At 39.9% G+C, this 16,384-nt stretch overlaps 1 protein-coding gene across 4 annotated transcripts in view; it reads left to right on the top strand.

Annotated features, from left to right (window-relative positions):
• Positions 1 to 16,384, top strand: part of adgrl1 (adhesion G protein-coupled receptor L1) — a 242,388-nt gene that overhangs the window by 170,162 nt on the left and 55,842 nt on the right. For 3 of the 4 annotated variants that reach the window (XM_062970517.1, XM_062970519.1, XM_008104606.3), the window contains exon 5: positions 14,099 to 14,899. In XM_062970517.1, coding sequence (XP_062826587.1) covers positions 14,099 to 14,899 — 801 coding nt within the window. Of the gene's footprint in view, positions 1 to 4,677; positions 5,433 to 14,098; positions 14,900 to 16,384 lie in introns of those variants that run through there. The other variant, XM_062970518.1, reaches the window with a different exon arrangement.

The following is a 16,384-nucleotide window of genomic DNA, read 5'->3' on the forward strand; positions in this document are numbered from 1 at the left end:
AGTTATATTATATTATATATATCAGGCGTGGACAAACCTTTTGACACATTGCATTTTAAAATTTGACAGATTCACTGGGCCAGTGGCAGATGGATGGAGAATATTTGTGTGAAATAATTGAAAAAAACAACAAATTTCTATACACACTGCACATGCCTCATTTCTAGTGCAAAAAATGAATTAAAAACAATATTTAAAATGAAGAATAGTTTTAACAAACACAGACTTAAGAGTATTTCAGTGGAAAACCCCAGGGGCCATCCAATCAAAGCCCTTTCTGCCATGCAGGAAAAGCACAAAGCATCCCTGGCAGATGGCAATACAAGCTCTATAGTAATAGTAGCAGCAGCAGCAGCGATGATGATGATGATGATGATGATGATGATGTCATCCCAGGTGATAGTCGCATTGATGAAAAACAACATGAAAAATTCAGCCGCTATCAGGACCTCAAGATTGAACTTCAAAGACTCTGGCAGAAACCAGTACAAGTGGTCCCGGTGGTGATCGGCACATTGCGTGCCGTGCCAAAAGATCTCAGTCGGCATTTGGAGACAATAGACATTGACAAAATTACGATCTGCCAACTGCAAAAGGCCACCCTGCTGGGGTCTGCACACATCATCCAAAAATACATCACACAGTCTTAGACACTTGGGGAAGTGTTCGACTTGTGATTTTGGGATACGAAATCCAGCATATCTATTTTGTTTGCTGTGTAATACAATAATAATAATAGGAGCAACCCAAGAAGCCATCCAGTCCAACCCCCTTCTGCAATGCAGTAAAAGCACAATCAAAGCACCCACAACAGATGGCCATCTAGCCTTCGTAGTAATAATGATAATGATAACAGCAGAAACCCCAGGGCCATCTACTCCGTGGGGCATGGGAGAAAGCATCTGTGCCCTAGGAGGACAATGCTGCTGCCGCTGCGGCAACTAATAGGAGTGGGAAGGAGGCTTGGCCATGGAACCCGCCTGTGGCTTCCCCCCACGCAAGGTCTCCTTCCCTCCCTCCACGCAAGGCCTCCTTCCCTCCCTCCCTCCATGCAATTACTTCTTTCTGGGCCCGCATTAATTCCCTGGCAGTGAGAAAGCCACTGTTTCACACGCTTGGGGAGGGAGCAGCAGGGAAGAGGAGGGAAAGTCACTGCTGGGCATGTACTTGAGGTGGAGGAAGAGTAAAGGGGAGGGAGAAGAGAAAGCCCTCGCTGCACGCGCTTGGAACTAAGAGGGCGAGGAGGGAAGCTCAGAGCCCCTCAGTATATGTCCGGAGCCCCAAGGACTCCATGAAGCACACTTTAAGAACCGCTGTGCTAAAGAAATATAGAGTCGTTACATACATGGAGAGTTAAGATCTGCATATTGTCATAAATGTTGGTTTCTCGGTAACAGTAGTAATTCATTTAAAGTAGTTCTTGACTCCTGAGCCAAGAACCTCTTTGACTATTTACTTTTACTTTCCTCTGTTCAGTACAAATTTGTGGGAATTATTGAGTAACCTGATATCACTTGTATTCTTATTATAATTTTGGAGATTAACATCAACCAGTTTTCCAGATATCCTGGAATAAACTAATCCAAGCAGAAAGAATAGTCCAGTATCCCATCTGTTTAATGTTAAGATGTGACCAAAATCACAAAGGACATATCAATCCGTCATAAAATAAACTGCCAAATCATGAATTTGTTTAGAAATTACAAGATTTTTGTTATTTGTGTGATTACCGTAATAACTTTATATCCTGCTTATCTCATCTAAAAACATGCCTCTGTTTCAATAACGACTTTTTACTTTTATGCGTCTAAGTGTAATTTTATAGCATTGCAACAAATCTGGTGAGAAATGCAAATGTATTGAAAATAAGATAAGCTTTTTATAGTTAAGAGTGTGAGAAATTCCAAAAATAAATACAGAGGCATTGTTTGAAGTGCAACAGAAGTCCTTAAACCTATGCACTTTATATTTTTTGTCACTTATGTGGAACTGGGCAGTTCTTCCCTAAGGTTTCTGACAGAAAATACTACATTTAAAAATTCAGAGTTTTTTTTTCAATTCTATTAAGAGGAACTAGTTAGAAGATAAATGTGGTGATAAATGTGGTTATATGTACAGAAAACCAATTCCTTTCAATGTTCCTTTACATATCGGTCATTCCATACATTCCTTTTCCCAATTTGGTTGATCTAATCACAGTTTTGTGAAGAGTCAGGCACAGTTCACCTTTAACAATGCTACTACCATTGCCACTTATGTTAGCAGTTTACCTTTCCAGATGAACAGCAAGATCACTGCAGTCTTATTCTTCCTCATACATAAACATATATGTAAAACCCAGCTACATCTGAATAGAATTTGGAAAGGCAACTTTTCAGACTGTAACTCGAAAAATCCTCTAGCCAGCATGTCTGCTGTATTCTTGAGGAGTCTGGGAATTTGTAGTCCCAAAAATACCTTTTCCATATTCCAGGTCCATACATTCTGTCTCTCTATTGGCAATGGCATCCAATCACACACTTCCAGGAACCCCAAAATAAATCAAGGAAGCCCTCGTTGGTTTCTCTTCACAATATAAATGGAATTCTTTGGTGGACATAGAGGTTAATTTAGTTAAAGCGGTTAAAAACTCTTGATAAGTCTTCCATGAATTTGTTTAATTCCCTTGTAATGTAAATGGAGAACAACATCATCCTTAGCCCTTCAGATGTTATTGTTTCACATTCTTGACATTTGGGTAGGTTTAATGACATTTGGAGTCCAATAATGTCTTGAGAGGTACTGCTTCCCCAAAATTGTTCTAAATGCCACTTTTACAAGCAGAGTTTTGAAACACTGCTTTTTGAAATATAATTCCCACCCACCCCTTTGCCATGGTCATTGGGGGATTTTAGAAAAATATAATCCAGAAATATTTTCATAGCTCTGCAACTGACATATTTTCAAACCTTTTGTCAGGTTGTGATCTTACTAGTGCAAACCCATGTCCCCAGTTCAACATCAACTGCACAATTGCTCCATATAGTTTGGATTTAAACTTGAGCCAGCTGTCTGTTGGCACTAACCTGCAAGGTTTTGATTATTGACTGGTGTGAGCCTTGTGTTGCCATCTCCGCAGGATTGGAAAATATTTCAGCACCACTTCCTTCCATCCTTCAATCCTTAGCACTATTTCTCTGCACCCTTTTCCTTCCTGCTGTGTTTTAGCATTTGCCTATGAAAGTGAGGGTCAATTGTTTTTGACATATCTTGGCATAATTTTAAAGATGTTTGGGTTTTGGTGTCCTTATTTAATTATGCCCATTACCAATTACTATTTCAATGCCCAAAGATTTCCTTTTAAATTAAATTTTTAAAGCTTTGAAAAAAATAGTCAGGCATCAACATACATGCTTATCTGGCTCTTTTAGAAAAAAATAAAGGGAAATATACCTCATTATAAACTTGAGCAGACCAATATGTTCTGATTAATTTCACTACAAGATATGAAGAAATGGTTGTAGTTAAGAATTGGACAACCCCCACCCTCCCTTTGTCATTACAGTAGAGTCTCACTTATCCAACATAAACGGGCCAGCAGAACGTTGGATAAGCAAATATGTTGGATAATAAGGAGAGATTAAGGAGAAGCCTATTAAACATTAAATTAGGTTATGATTTTACAAATTAAGCACCAAAACATCATGTTTAACAAGAAATTTGACAGAAAAAATAGTTCAATACGCAGTAATGCTATGTAGTAATTACTGTATTTATGAATTTAGCACCAAAATATCATGATGTATTGAAAACATTGACTACCAAAATGCGTTGGATAATCCAGAACGTTGGATAAGCGAGTGTTGGATAAGTGAGACTCTACTGTATTAGCAATGTTTCTACATTATTAACGGATGATGCCTATTCCTTTCCTGGGCCCAATGGTGGGGTTGTTTTTTTCAGTCCAGAGCTAGAAACCAATATAGTTGTTTAAAAAAACTGCACACAATTATTATTTCAGTTATTATTGCAGTAACTGGGTCATAGCAGGAACCCCCCCCCTTTCTTTTTTTTTAGTATGTTTTAATTTTGGACATGATGTTGGGCTTTGGGCATCAGAAACTGGGTGGAAATGCAGTCAAGGAGTTGTTCCTGAGTGACAGTGTTCATGATTTGTCTTTAAGAAATATAAGACAAATCAAAGTCTCAAGTCCTAATCCTTGAGACTTTTCCCCCTTAAAAGCCTTATAGCGAGTCAGTGTCAGCACTCATTCTGTTGCAGCTTATATACTGGCATTGACACCAACAACCTGAAAGGTGGTCTAGAATGACATCAGAGGAAAAAAACGGGAAGTTAGTGTGATGTGGATATGACTACTTAAGGCACTGGCAAAACCTTGTCTGAGCATCCCTTGCCTAAGGAAATCCTATAACATTCAAGCAGTTGGCATAAGTCTACAGGTTTAGCAAGTCACACTCTTTCAGCCTAAAAAAAGGCAAAGCCAAACCCTTTTTGAACACATTTGGGAAAGGAAATCCTGATAGATCTTGCCATAAGTTGGAAATGACTTGAAGGCACACAAGAACAACATGTGTATGTGTTCTTGTGTGCCTTCAAGTCATTTCCAACTTATGGCAAGATCTATCAGGATTTCCTTTCCCAAATGTGTTCAAAAAGGGTTTGGCTTTGCCTTTTTTAGGCTGAAAGAGTGTGACTTGCTAAACGTCACCCAGTGGGTTTTCATGGTTGAGAATGCTGTAGTTCATTACAAAAGAATCAGAACATAGGGAAAATGGCATAGATGGCTTCACTGGCAGGCTGCCTAGGCAATTCTGTTGAGGTGAGGATAGGTCAGTCTTATTTAGAAAGCAACAAAATATTCTGGACTACCCCCCTTCCCTTTCAAATTCTAGCTCTTCCTTTCTCATTTTCTTTTCTTAGTTTTGTACTTTGCTGTCCCTCTACCCTTCTCTGCTCTTCTCCTCACATCACACCAAATGCTTTCCTCCCAGCAGCCTCCCTCTCCTTTTGTGTTTTGTTTCTTTGTCGTTCTTCCTGGTTGGTTTTGATTTCTGACTTTTCTTCTTAAGTGCAATGTCAACGGCACAAAATTAAAAGCAACAAAAGAACACACTGATCAAATGATGTTGGGGGCGGGGGGGACCAAGAGGGAGGAATGATACAATGCCACTATTAACCAACAACAAACCCAACAGGCTCTCTGCCTTGCAATGATTCCCAAGTGGGAGGGTTTGGGGTTTGTTGGGCCGGTGGGGTGCTGGGAGGGAAAATTTGCAGTATAAGAAAGAAAGAAAAACGGTTTTCAGGTGGGGGAGGGGAGAAACAAAAGCAATTTAATCTCTTTTCTCTTTTTTTTCCTTCTTGCACCTTTTTTTTCAATATATTTTTCTTCTCTCCCTTCCGATGCATAAAGTAGAAGTGGAACAGAAAGGTAAACAACAACAACATTACCACTGACCCCACCCTTAACCCAGCACCTTGTTTTTTTTCTCTGTGGCCATATTTAATGTGACCTTCCTCTACCTTTTCTCCTTGCTCCTTCTCCTCCTAACCTCCCGCCTTCCCTTCCCTTGGTTTCCCCACCTCTTCTCTCTCTGGTCTCACTAATTTTAATTGGCATCCCCTCCCTCTGCAGAAATAAAACCTTCCAGTAACTAAAACAACACCCAGCAAATAAAGGTGATCAAACATTCATCTAACAACTGCCCCCCTCCAAACCTTTCCATTTCTCCTTGCTCACATGTGGAGGGAAAGCACCATTAATGTCTGGGATAAGGATGTCCTCTCTCCGGTTTTACTTCCTTCAGGGGAAATAGACTTTTTCCAAACCGTTCTCTGCGTCTTTTATCATTCAACTGATTCTCTCTGCTCCTTTCTTCATGTTTCCATGGCAACCAACTGGGTACCTTGGCCTACCTCAACCACTACTTCTCTCTTTCCTTTTTGAAATCAAAAACATCCCAAATCCTGATTTTTAAGGAGATGCTTCATTTTTTCTGAGATTTACATATAAAATTTTGTCACAATACAGAAGAATAATGGCAAGTTGGTTTTCCTTTTTTAAAAGAAAAGTGTTTTTCTCTCTCATTTATGTATTTCTTTATTTATTTCATTTTGGGCATTTCTAAATAATTCTTCCAGGACTTCTTGCACATTTTCAGGCACTTACATACACCATGAACTTTTCCCCTCCATTATGGAAGCAATCTAGCTTTAAGCAGTTCATAAGACTGGAAATTTGGTTCTATGCACATAGAAAAATAAATACCACTACAGTTATTGAGACTCATTTTCATACATATATATTATCCACAGTAAGATCATGATCACCGTGTTTAGTTCGCTCCTGAAACAGAGGCCTTTTTAAAATTTGCTACTCAGTGGAGTAGGAGTTTTCATTTGAGTCTCTCACAGCTAATATGCTAATGTTTGTGAAGTCACTTAGGTGGCAAATATAGACATGTACAGGCTAAGTGACATCATTTTAAATGATGGGGATTTTGTCCTCATTCTGAAAATTTGAGAATAAAATTTAACATGTTAATCTCCTTGTGAGTTCTCTTTTTTGTGTGAATTTCACCTCAAGCATACATAGTTCTTTGGTGATAATTCCAAAGCTAGATTCTTTAATAGAGTAATTCCTCCAGCCCTTCACATTTATGATCTTAATTGTCCTAAAGAGCCCCTTTCTCTTAATGTAAATATTTTCTGTGCTGTAATAATGAAATAATGAAATAATGTAGAAATCCACAGGAGACACGTAGGAAATAACCTTTTTCTAGAACACATATACATTCATTATTCCAGTATACTAACCACATCAATATGGAAAACTTTTAATTTCCTTGCTTACTGTTTCTTTTTCTTCCTTTCCTTTAAAAATTTCTGATCAATCCTGGGTGATTTTATTTGTGTTTTTTTATTTATTTCTTTTCTACCTGTTTTATTTAAAACAAAAGCTGCAGTCATGATCACTGACTCTGTCTGTTATTGGGGAAAGATGCGGGTGGTGCATGAAAGAAGGGGTTAGTCAATGTATTTTTAATTGAACATCTTGACTAGATCTGGAGGTGATAAACCTATTGTAACTGCCAGGAGTCACAACTGCAGTAAGTCTGTCTTGACAAGGAACAAGCTGTCAAGTTAGTTGTAGGAATCCAACAAATTATCTAATTTCAAAGTAGCAAAACTCAAAAAGCCAGGCTTGATTCTATCCAATCCATGTCTCTCTTCTCTCTGTTTCTCTCTGTGTATTTCTCTTTCTTTCTCTGTTTAGTTTGCTCTAAAAGCACAATTGATCCCCTTCCCCTGCATTGCTTTGGGATTTTTTTTTCCAAGATTGGGGATGGAGGCATATACTTATACTTTTCTTTTCCACAGGTTTCCATGGTTTTGGATGTGGCTTTTTACTGATTGTTTCCTTCTCTGTTTCTGACATCTTCTCCCCCAACCCCAGAGCACAGTTGCCCCCATCCCGACTTAGAAGGCTGAGTCGACACTGCCCCATCCATGAGGGATCGGAACCAGTTAACGCTTTGTGCTGTCCCCCCCTCGCCAGCGCTTCATTCTTTAATGGTGTGTTTCTCCTCCCCCTGCCAGGAGCCATCCATCACACCCCCACCAACCCAGATGGGAAGCTGGGCTGAGCGAACCTGTGAGAGTCCATGAAGCTGCTTTGTGGCAAAATTGCCAGGCAGGTGTTCAGAGAAGGCAGGAGTAAAAAACTGAAATTGGTTCAATCTTGTCCCCCTCTCCTGCCTCCATTGAGCCAAAAGGCAGTTCCCAAAACATATAGGCCTTGCTACTTCATGCACAGGCCAGAGAGAATGGCATATGCAAAGCACAAAAGTATAGGGGCACAGCACAGAAAATGGTACATGTAATTTACATCACAACACTAGATGGAAACTAGAAATAGTACATTCATAATGAGGTTTGCATGAGCCTATCCAAACAAGTAGCTTTTTAAAAAATCTGTTATAAAACCTATCTACAGCTTGAGTATTCCTTATCCAGAAATCTGAAAATCCACAGACGGCAAAATCTGAAATAGTCCTCATGGGTGGATGAGATAGCAACACCTTTGCTTTCTCATAGTTCAATGTACAGAAATTTTGTTTCATGCATAAAATTATTTATAATGTTCTGTGTAAAATTACCTTCGGGCTTTGTTGTAAAATGTGTATGAAACATAAATTAGTCTTGTGTTTAGACTTTGATCCAATCTACAAGATATCTCATTGTGTGTATACAAATATTCCAAAATAATCCAAAATACTTCTGGTCTCAAGGATTTTAGATAATAGATACCTAACCTGAATATATTAAATATTGAATATATCTATTTGTTAGCAAAAACAAAGGCATATTTGACCCTCAGAAACATACAGATGACACTTAGACATGGACAAATTGACACACCTCTATGATTGTATTTGCATTTGCACAGTTAAAACAGTTTTATATTACTTTAACAGACATTGCTCTGTCCTGTGGAATGCTGGAATTTGTAATTCAATGAGGCCCTTAGAATTCACTGCTAGAGAGCTTTCACACACTCCCCTCAACTACACCTCTAGTGCTCTCTGCCATATCACCAAATTAAAAATTCCAGAATTCCATAGGATGGAGCCATGCCAGCAAGTGGTATCAGCTGCTATTGCGATGAGTACTTCATTAGATTGGAGGGTAATATATGTTTGAGTAAAGCCTCCAAGCTCCCATAAACAAATACAGGAATATGCATCAATTTTTATAAGCATGTTCTCTGTGTGTACAATGACTAGATGTTCCTTAGCAGCCCTGTTTGCAGCCTCTGCAGGCTCTTGTGAAACTGGGCACTTTTTAATGCTTCTAGACTACCATATAGCTGTTCAGGACTATATGCTCTGAGAAAGTAGGGGATGGCCACAGAGAGGTCATCCGCATTCATGCTTCTTTTTCCCTACCAAAACAATTGATAGCTTTACACACAAAACCTGGCAAAATATGTATGCATTACATCTTCATTTCTAGGATGATGAGTGCCTCCTTGTCTTTGCAATCCAAGTAGAGAATAAGGGAATAAGTACAGTAGAGTCTCACTTATCCCAGCTAAACAGGCCGGCAGAAGCTTGGATAAGCGAATATCTTGGATAATAAGGAGGGATTAAGGAAAAGCCTATTAAACATCAAATTAAGTTATGATTTTACAAATTAAGCACCGAAACATCATGTTATACAACAAATTTGACAGAAAAAGTAGTTCAATACACAGTAATGTTATGTTGTAATTACTGTATTTACGAATTTAGCACCAAAATATCATGATATATTGAAAACATTGACTACAAAAATGGCTTGGATAATCCAGAAGCTTGGATAAGCGAGGCTTGGATAAGTGAGACTCTACTGTATATATATAAAGAAGTACTACTGTGGGCCTTAAGTGGCAAAGGCATAAGCTGGCAGCACCATGACTGTTGGAGCTCACAGGTTCAAGCTTCCCACCCTGGCTTGATGATAACTATCTTTTTCGCTTTTAAGCTGTTTCCCTGAAGCATGATGATCAATTTGCAGGGAGATTTGGATGGGTTTGGGCATGACATTAGACTGGTACCTGGCTACGTGGCTATTTTGGTCCTCAGGGGTCAGAAAGGAGAGCATTACAGTCTCTTAGGATTGAGACACTGTCACCTTCCAGTAATAAAAGCAATAGCCTCCTTTTCTTATTGGCCAAAGAACTCTATAGTAGTTGTATAGATCATGAATTATCAGCAGCAATTCTGGTCATGGAGAGAGAGAGTGATGAATTTAGCAAATCATACAAGTTGATTGATTAGTTTATATAATCTGCTCTATTTTCCAAACAGTCACTTCTCTTCTGGATTAGTCATGAGCAGGTAATGTTCATTGTTATATTTTCAGGATATTTTCCAGCTTTTAATTTTCTGGCACAAAAGCCACAAAGTCCCAACAACATTGCCCAGAATAAAACCATTCATGGCTTGCTGTGGAATGCGCCCTTTTGAATGGTAGGGAAATTTGTTGGGAGAATACATTTCTCACTTAACATGAAAGTGACACATGCATCCAGCTTCTCTGAAGTGACACTGGCAGTCTTAAGAGTGCTGAGACCTATTTCAATAAAAACAAAACCCTTTAAATGGCCATCAGTTACACATTGTGAGTATTGAATGGATTTGATCTTGACTTAGAGAGAGTCACTGTGGCAAAATTTGAAAACTGTGGACTAGACATAGATAAATAGCTCACACAGGGGACATCATGCCGTGCTGCAAAATCCAACTGCTCCACATTAAGTTGTTCTTGTCTAGTGACTCCCACCAGAAAATTACAGGGATCTTTAAAAGACCTTGTCATTATTGTATAGGCTAGGCTCCTATCTTTCTGACATATTGTCATTCAGTCGTGAACTCATCCATCACTTTGCAAATCTCTGCTCCACATATAATTTCTGATAGGCATATTATTTTAGGGGAGAAGACAAAAAGCAAACATACCTACATACCTGGTAGACTAGGACCGATTTAAAAAACTTCAATCCCCAATTCAGGCGCAAAAATTGATTAATAACTGCCCCTTAATTTACTACATCCGTACATCCTTTCAAAAGGGCAGAAACTTGTGGTCTTCCAGGTGTTGTTGAATTGCAATACAGTAATGGAAAAGAATGACAGAACTGACAGAACTGTGGAGGCCCAAGTTACCACCTTTGAACACCGAAAAGTTAAAGGGGTGGGACCTGGCACTTCTCATAGTGTACCAAAAAATACACCTTTCAAATTTTATGGGGTTTTAGGTATACAAATTTGGGAGGAGGAACATGCCAGGAGCTGCTATTTCAAGAGCTTTATTAATCAGTTATTTATTATTACTGAGAAAGATGCAGCATGACATCTCCATGGAGACCAAAACACTGTGAATAAGAGTGAATTCATTAGGTTGCTGACTCAGACATGTTTCCCCTTCCCGAGCTACCTTGGGACTATGACCATTGGAAACAGTGGGATCAATCTAACATACACTTCAGCCCACACAAATCCCCTTGATTTCAATGGGGCAAACTTTGTTTAAATGGAATAGGTTTTGCAAACAGGTTCTACCTGGATCTAGGAAAATAAGGGGTGGATTATTTATAAATCCTTTGTGGGAGCCTGTCATTGTCAAAAGTGCTTCTCTCCTCCTTCCCCTTGGTTGATGTCAGTCTCAGTCCTAGACTTCCCATTAACATCTGCTATGCATCCTCTGCCATCAAGTGTGTTGTAGCAGGAGTTGATGCTACTGATCCCAACCCAAGGAAAGTATAACCACAAGCTGCACCCTGAGTAATATGGCACATCATAGCAACTGTGACTATTTCATAAATGCAGAGCAGAGAATTCACTTTTACACTCCCAGGTATTCTGGGGCTCCTCCAAGGTCCGAGTAAGATAACTAGAGATATGACAGTTAGAAAAAGATTTAATTCCAAGAGTTGAAACAATAAGCCAGCGCTGGGCTGCTGGGAATCTGATTTCTCCATAGCCCTTACAACTGTGACAGGAAACCAGCTGACTAATCCTAGCCCTCTGTAACCCTAGATCGGGGTAGTAAAGACACAATGCAGTTATTAAGGCCTGGGTTTGGTTGTCTGCTCCTGTGTCTCCACTGTGGTTGTTCAGGGCATTGTGTTGTGATAGGCAAGGTGAATTCTCTGCTGTGATGCTCTCCTTACCCCACTCCACCCCCCTCTTCTTTCACCACTAAATGCTTTTTTTCTCCCAGCCTTGATCCAGCTAACCAGAGGCAGACACTTGCAGAATGCCTGGCCTGATTTGTCTTCCTTTCCAACCTTTTTTCCTCCTGGCTTTTCCTAAGATTCCAGGCTGCCAACCAGGGTGTGGGTGAAAGTGAGGGGTTTTCCTTTCCCACCTGCCCAGGTCTCTCTTCCTCTCACTGTCACTGCATTCCTTCACCTACCCACCCCAACATATGCCCTAGTCTCATGTCCTTTGCTGATCTGAATCAAACCTGGCTGAGAAGTTGCTCCAGTGACACCCAGGATATGGGAAGCAGAGGCTTTACATAATGTTACTCTTCTGCCATGATCCTCCTAGCTCTTCTTTTCAGAAGGGAACCAATCCCTCAGCTAATCTACAGCTCTCTGTCCCCAGGGTTGAAAGTAGTCTCTTTCAGCAGGAAGAGGAAACACCCTATCTTTTCCATTCAGTAGGCTTTTAAGTGGACAGGCATTGGATCTTCTTTTATGTTTGCTTTTCATTCCCCATTCAACAATGTATTGATACCAAGAAAGAAACATCAGGGCTGGATGCTGGATGCTGCTTAGCCTTTTTCAAAGGGAAATATTATCTCACAACTGTTCTTAATATAGGCATAAAGTGGTTCTACGTAGTGGGTGGAAAGTCAAAGTTGCAGCAGTGCAAGTTGGAAATGGGTGCTTCTATACAAAATATTTTTTATAATTTCCCTGCCTCAATCCTGGGAATATTACAAGAAGTCCAGATGAAAAATATTACACTTGTAACCTTCATGCTTCCTCACTTCTTCTTCTGCCTTTTTAGTTTCCCTTTTAAAAATCCATAAAGGATGAGCAAGTGAAAACATCTATACTGTGACTTATAGCTAATAATTGTAGGAATCCTCCATCGCAAACACAACTTGGGAAAGTCATTTTTGACATCAGGTCACGGAATTGATATGGCAGCAACCAGGTCTTCCCATGTTGTTTTCACAATGACATTGTTGATTTCTGATATATATCTAGAGTACTGCATTGAGCTAACTTGCAGCTCTGCTGGGATTTTTAGCTAATATCTGGAATCTAGGAAAGCAGAGGTCATTAATAAATTATTCCCTCCCTCCATTCCAAAAAAGCACTAGCGATTAATAAATTAAGACGCCTTTCTGTTACTAAAACTACTGTGAGAAATTAGAACAAGGAGAATTAGAACAAGGAGAGTTGTAGAAATAGGACCAGATTTATGACTGCCTCATCACTGCTGGTGTTTATGCCAACACAAAAAGGAGTTTAAGTGCAGCACTGTGCTGGAATAAGGCCCCTTCTACACCGCCATATAAAATCCAGATTATCTGACTTGAACTGGATTATAGGGCAGTGTAGACTCATATAATCCAGTTCAAAGTAGATAATGTGGATTTTCTGCTTTGATAATCTGGATTATATGGCAGTGTAAATACAGCCTGTTAGCCATGTTTTCTTGAGCTGGTAAAACAGATCGTTTCTCTAACCAGCCATAAAGGTATTTCTTGCAGAGGAGTTTCCAGAACAGGAAGTTTAGCTATTTCAAAACCTAGTTGAACAAAAAATGTTCGAGAGTCCAGCGATGCCAATACCCTACTCCAAAGAGACACTTAGAATGCCTAGTCTCAGCAGACTAACAAAAAAAACAGACAAACATACACTACCTAATGAATTCCTTTTTGAAGGCAGCCTTGCAACTGAAGACTGAGCCTTTCATTTTTGACAATCCAGTGTGGAAACCACAGTGCCCCCCAAGAGCTGCAAGGAAAGGGATCGAATTTAGATCACGTGGAGGTCTAGTTCAGGTTGTTCACTGGGCACAGAGCCCTTTAAACCTTTTTGAGCTGGCCACCAGTGATGGAGAATATATGACCAGGGAGTAAGGGACAGCATAGTCAATGCAGTAAAAAGTCTACTCAAACTTTCAGGTTTTCCAGATGCCACTCTAGGAAACAATTTGGCTTCCCCTGTTTAATGCCAGAAAATATAGCAAATGTAGGGAACAATGGTTTGGAACCCTAAAATACCCATTTTAATTTGATCTGTAGAAAGTGTTTCTTTCCTCTGATGCTCCTCTGCACCTCCAGTATTTATTTAACATGTCACTGAGCCGTCTCTGCTCAATAACAGATAAAAGTCTCATGATTGCAGCTGCTCTCAAAATTCAGCGCGGATTTCATTTCTCCTGCCAACAGGCTTTTACAAATTTATCCTTTCTTTTCTCTCTTTCTTTTCTTTCTCTCTTTCTTTTTTTTCTCTTGTTCTATCAACTCTCTCTGGATTTCCCACCCTTTTACCCAATCATCCTTTCCTCCCTTCCATCCCCTCCCTAGTTTTCGTTTGCCCGGGGACGCTGCACAAGATCTTGGAACCTACCTCGGCTCATGAGTCAGAGCACCAGTCTGGAGCCTGGTGTAAGGACCCACTTCAAGCTGGAGACCGTATATATGTCATGCCATGGATCCCTTACCGGACAGACACATTGACAGAATATGCTTCATGGGAGGACTATGTGGGTGCTCGACACACCACCACATATCGCCTCCCTAACAGGGTTGACGGCACAGGCTTTGTAGTGTATGATGGAGCAGTCTTCTACAACAAGGAGCGGACACGAAACATTATCAAGTATGATCTACGAACTCGCATTAAAAGTGGAGAGACAGTCATTAACACAGCTAACTATCATGACACCTCACCCTACCGTTGGGGCGGCAAGACTGACATTGACTTGGCTGTGGATGAAAATGGGCTGTGGGTCATCTATGCCACTGAAGGCAACAATGGACGGTTAGTGGTAAGCCAACTCAATCCCTACACACTTCGCTTTGAGAACACGTGGGAGACTGGCTATGATAAGCGATCAGCATCGAATGCTTTCATGGTGTGTGGGGTGCTCTATGTAGTCCGGACAGTCTATGTGGATGATGACAGTGAGGCAGCTGGTAACCGTGTTGACTATGCTTTTAACACCAACATGAACCGTGAGGAACCCATCTCATTGACCTTCCCGAATCCCTACCAGTTCATCTCTTCCATTGACTACAACCCCCGTGACAATCAGCTTTATGTATGGAACAACTACTTCGTCCTGCGGTACTCCCTCGAGTTTGGCCCACCTGACCCTAGCACTGGTGAGATATTTTGAAATCCAATTATGGGCTGGGGAAAATTTTGGGTCCCTAGTTTCTGTTCCCAGACTATATTAATGCGGTTTTAATTTGCATAGATTTCCAGTTATTGATCTATCATAGATTTCTATACATCTTGCATTTGAAAATACATTTTTTAAAAACACATATTTAAAAATATATACTTTACACTAAATCTTTTATATCAACAATCCCCCCAAGGGCACATGATTTAAATTATGACATTTTTACTTGAGCTAAATACTAACATACTAGCGCTCATTGAAGGTGTGTTGTAAGTGATTGCAAGTTACTCAGCCAATGACTTTCTCAGCTGCTACTGTTTGATGCATTTGTCATCCATCTCATTTCAAGAAACATTAAGCAGTATACCAACAAAATCATTTTTCTTTTCTTTTTAAAATGAGGTTTCCATGCTGACTTTTCAAAATACCTTTTATTTTATCACTTTGCCACTAGCAGGTATTTGAGTTCCAGTCAAACCGTAAACATCAGAAAATCTGCTCAGTTCAGTTCAGGCCCCTTCCACACAGCTGTATAAAATCCACATTGAACTGGATTATATGGCCCTCAGACTCCTTGTGACCTCAACAGATTCAGCATGGACCAGGAATTCTAACAGTTAGGGCCCTTCCACACAGCCATATAACCCAGAATATCAAGGCAGATAATCCACTGCATCTGCTTTGAACTGCATTATCTGAGTCCACACTGCCATATAATCCAGTTCAATGTGGATTTTATGCAGCTGTGTGGAAGGGACCTTGGTGTCACGTGGAGTATAAATTGACATAGATGGATTGTCTGATGTGTGGTATTTAGCAGAATCTTAGAGTCTACAAAAACTTAATTTCTTGAAGCTGGACTGAAGGTGGAGGTGGGGAGAAGGGTAGAATCCATAACTTATTTTGAATAAGGAAAATCAAACTATTTATGTTTCTGTACCAGATCCAGAATGTTTTAGTAGCTAATATGCTTCTCTTACTTTTTCCATTCACTCTCCTGACCACTTTGCACAACTGCTGTCTGAGTAACAAAATGAATATTTTGCAGTTAATATCTCATGCTGTGGCAAGTTACATATGAGATTCAGCTTTTGTGTAAATGCCTTATTGACACTTACGTTTGAATAAGATTCCTTTTGCATATGGTTTTAAGGTTAGAATGGAGTTAAGTCTGGCCATAGTTCCTCTAATGTGCCTCTTTAAATCTTCGGAAGAAGTGAAAGATAAGGTAGCCCAGCTTTCATTATGACTGTTTTACAATTAAAAAGAGTGTGAGTAAAGGGGCAGAGTTTGGCAGCATTTCTTATTGAATGGCAGCTCCCAGAATCCCTTAGGCAGAATTGTCCTAGGGGCTGCCATTCAAAAAAGTAACCTGGTATGGCTATAGCCCTCTCTATCACATATAGTGGCAATAGGTTGGAGTTTTGAAGGACCCATCCAAACTGCTGGAATTTGGGGATGG

The sequence above is a fragment of the Anolis carolinensis genome, chromosome 2 (genome assembly GCF_035594765.1).
Source record: "Anolis carolinensis isolate JA03-04 chromosome 2, rAnoCar3.1.pri, whole genome shotgun sequence".
Taxonomy (NCBI): domain Eukaryota; kingdom Metazoa; phylum Chordata; class Lepidosauria; order Squamata; family Dactyloidae; genus Anolis; species Anolis carolinensis.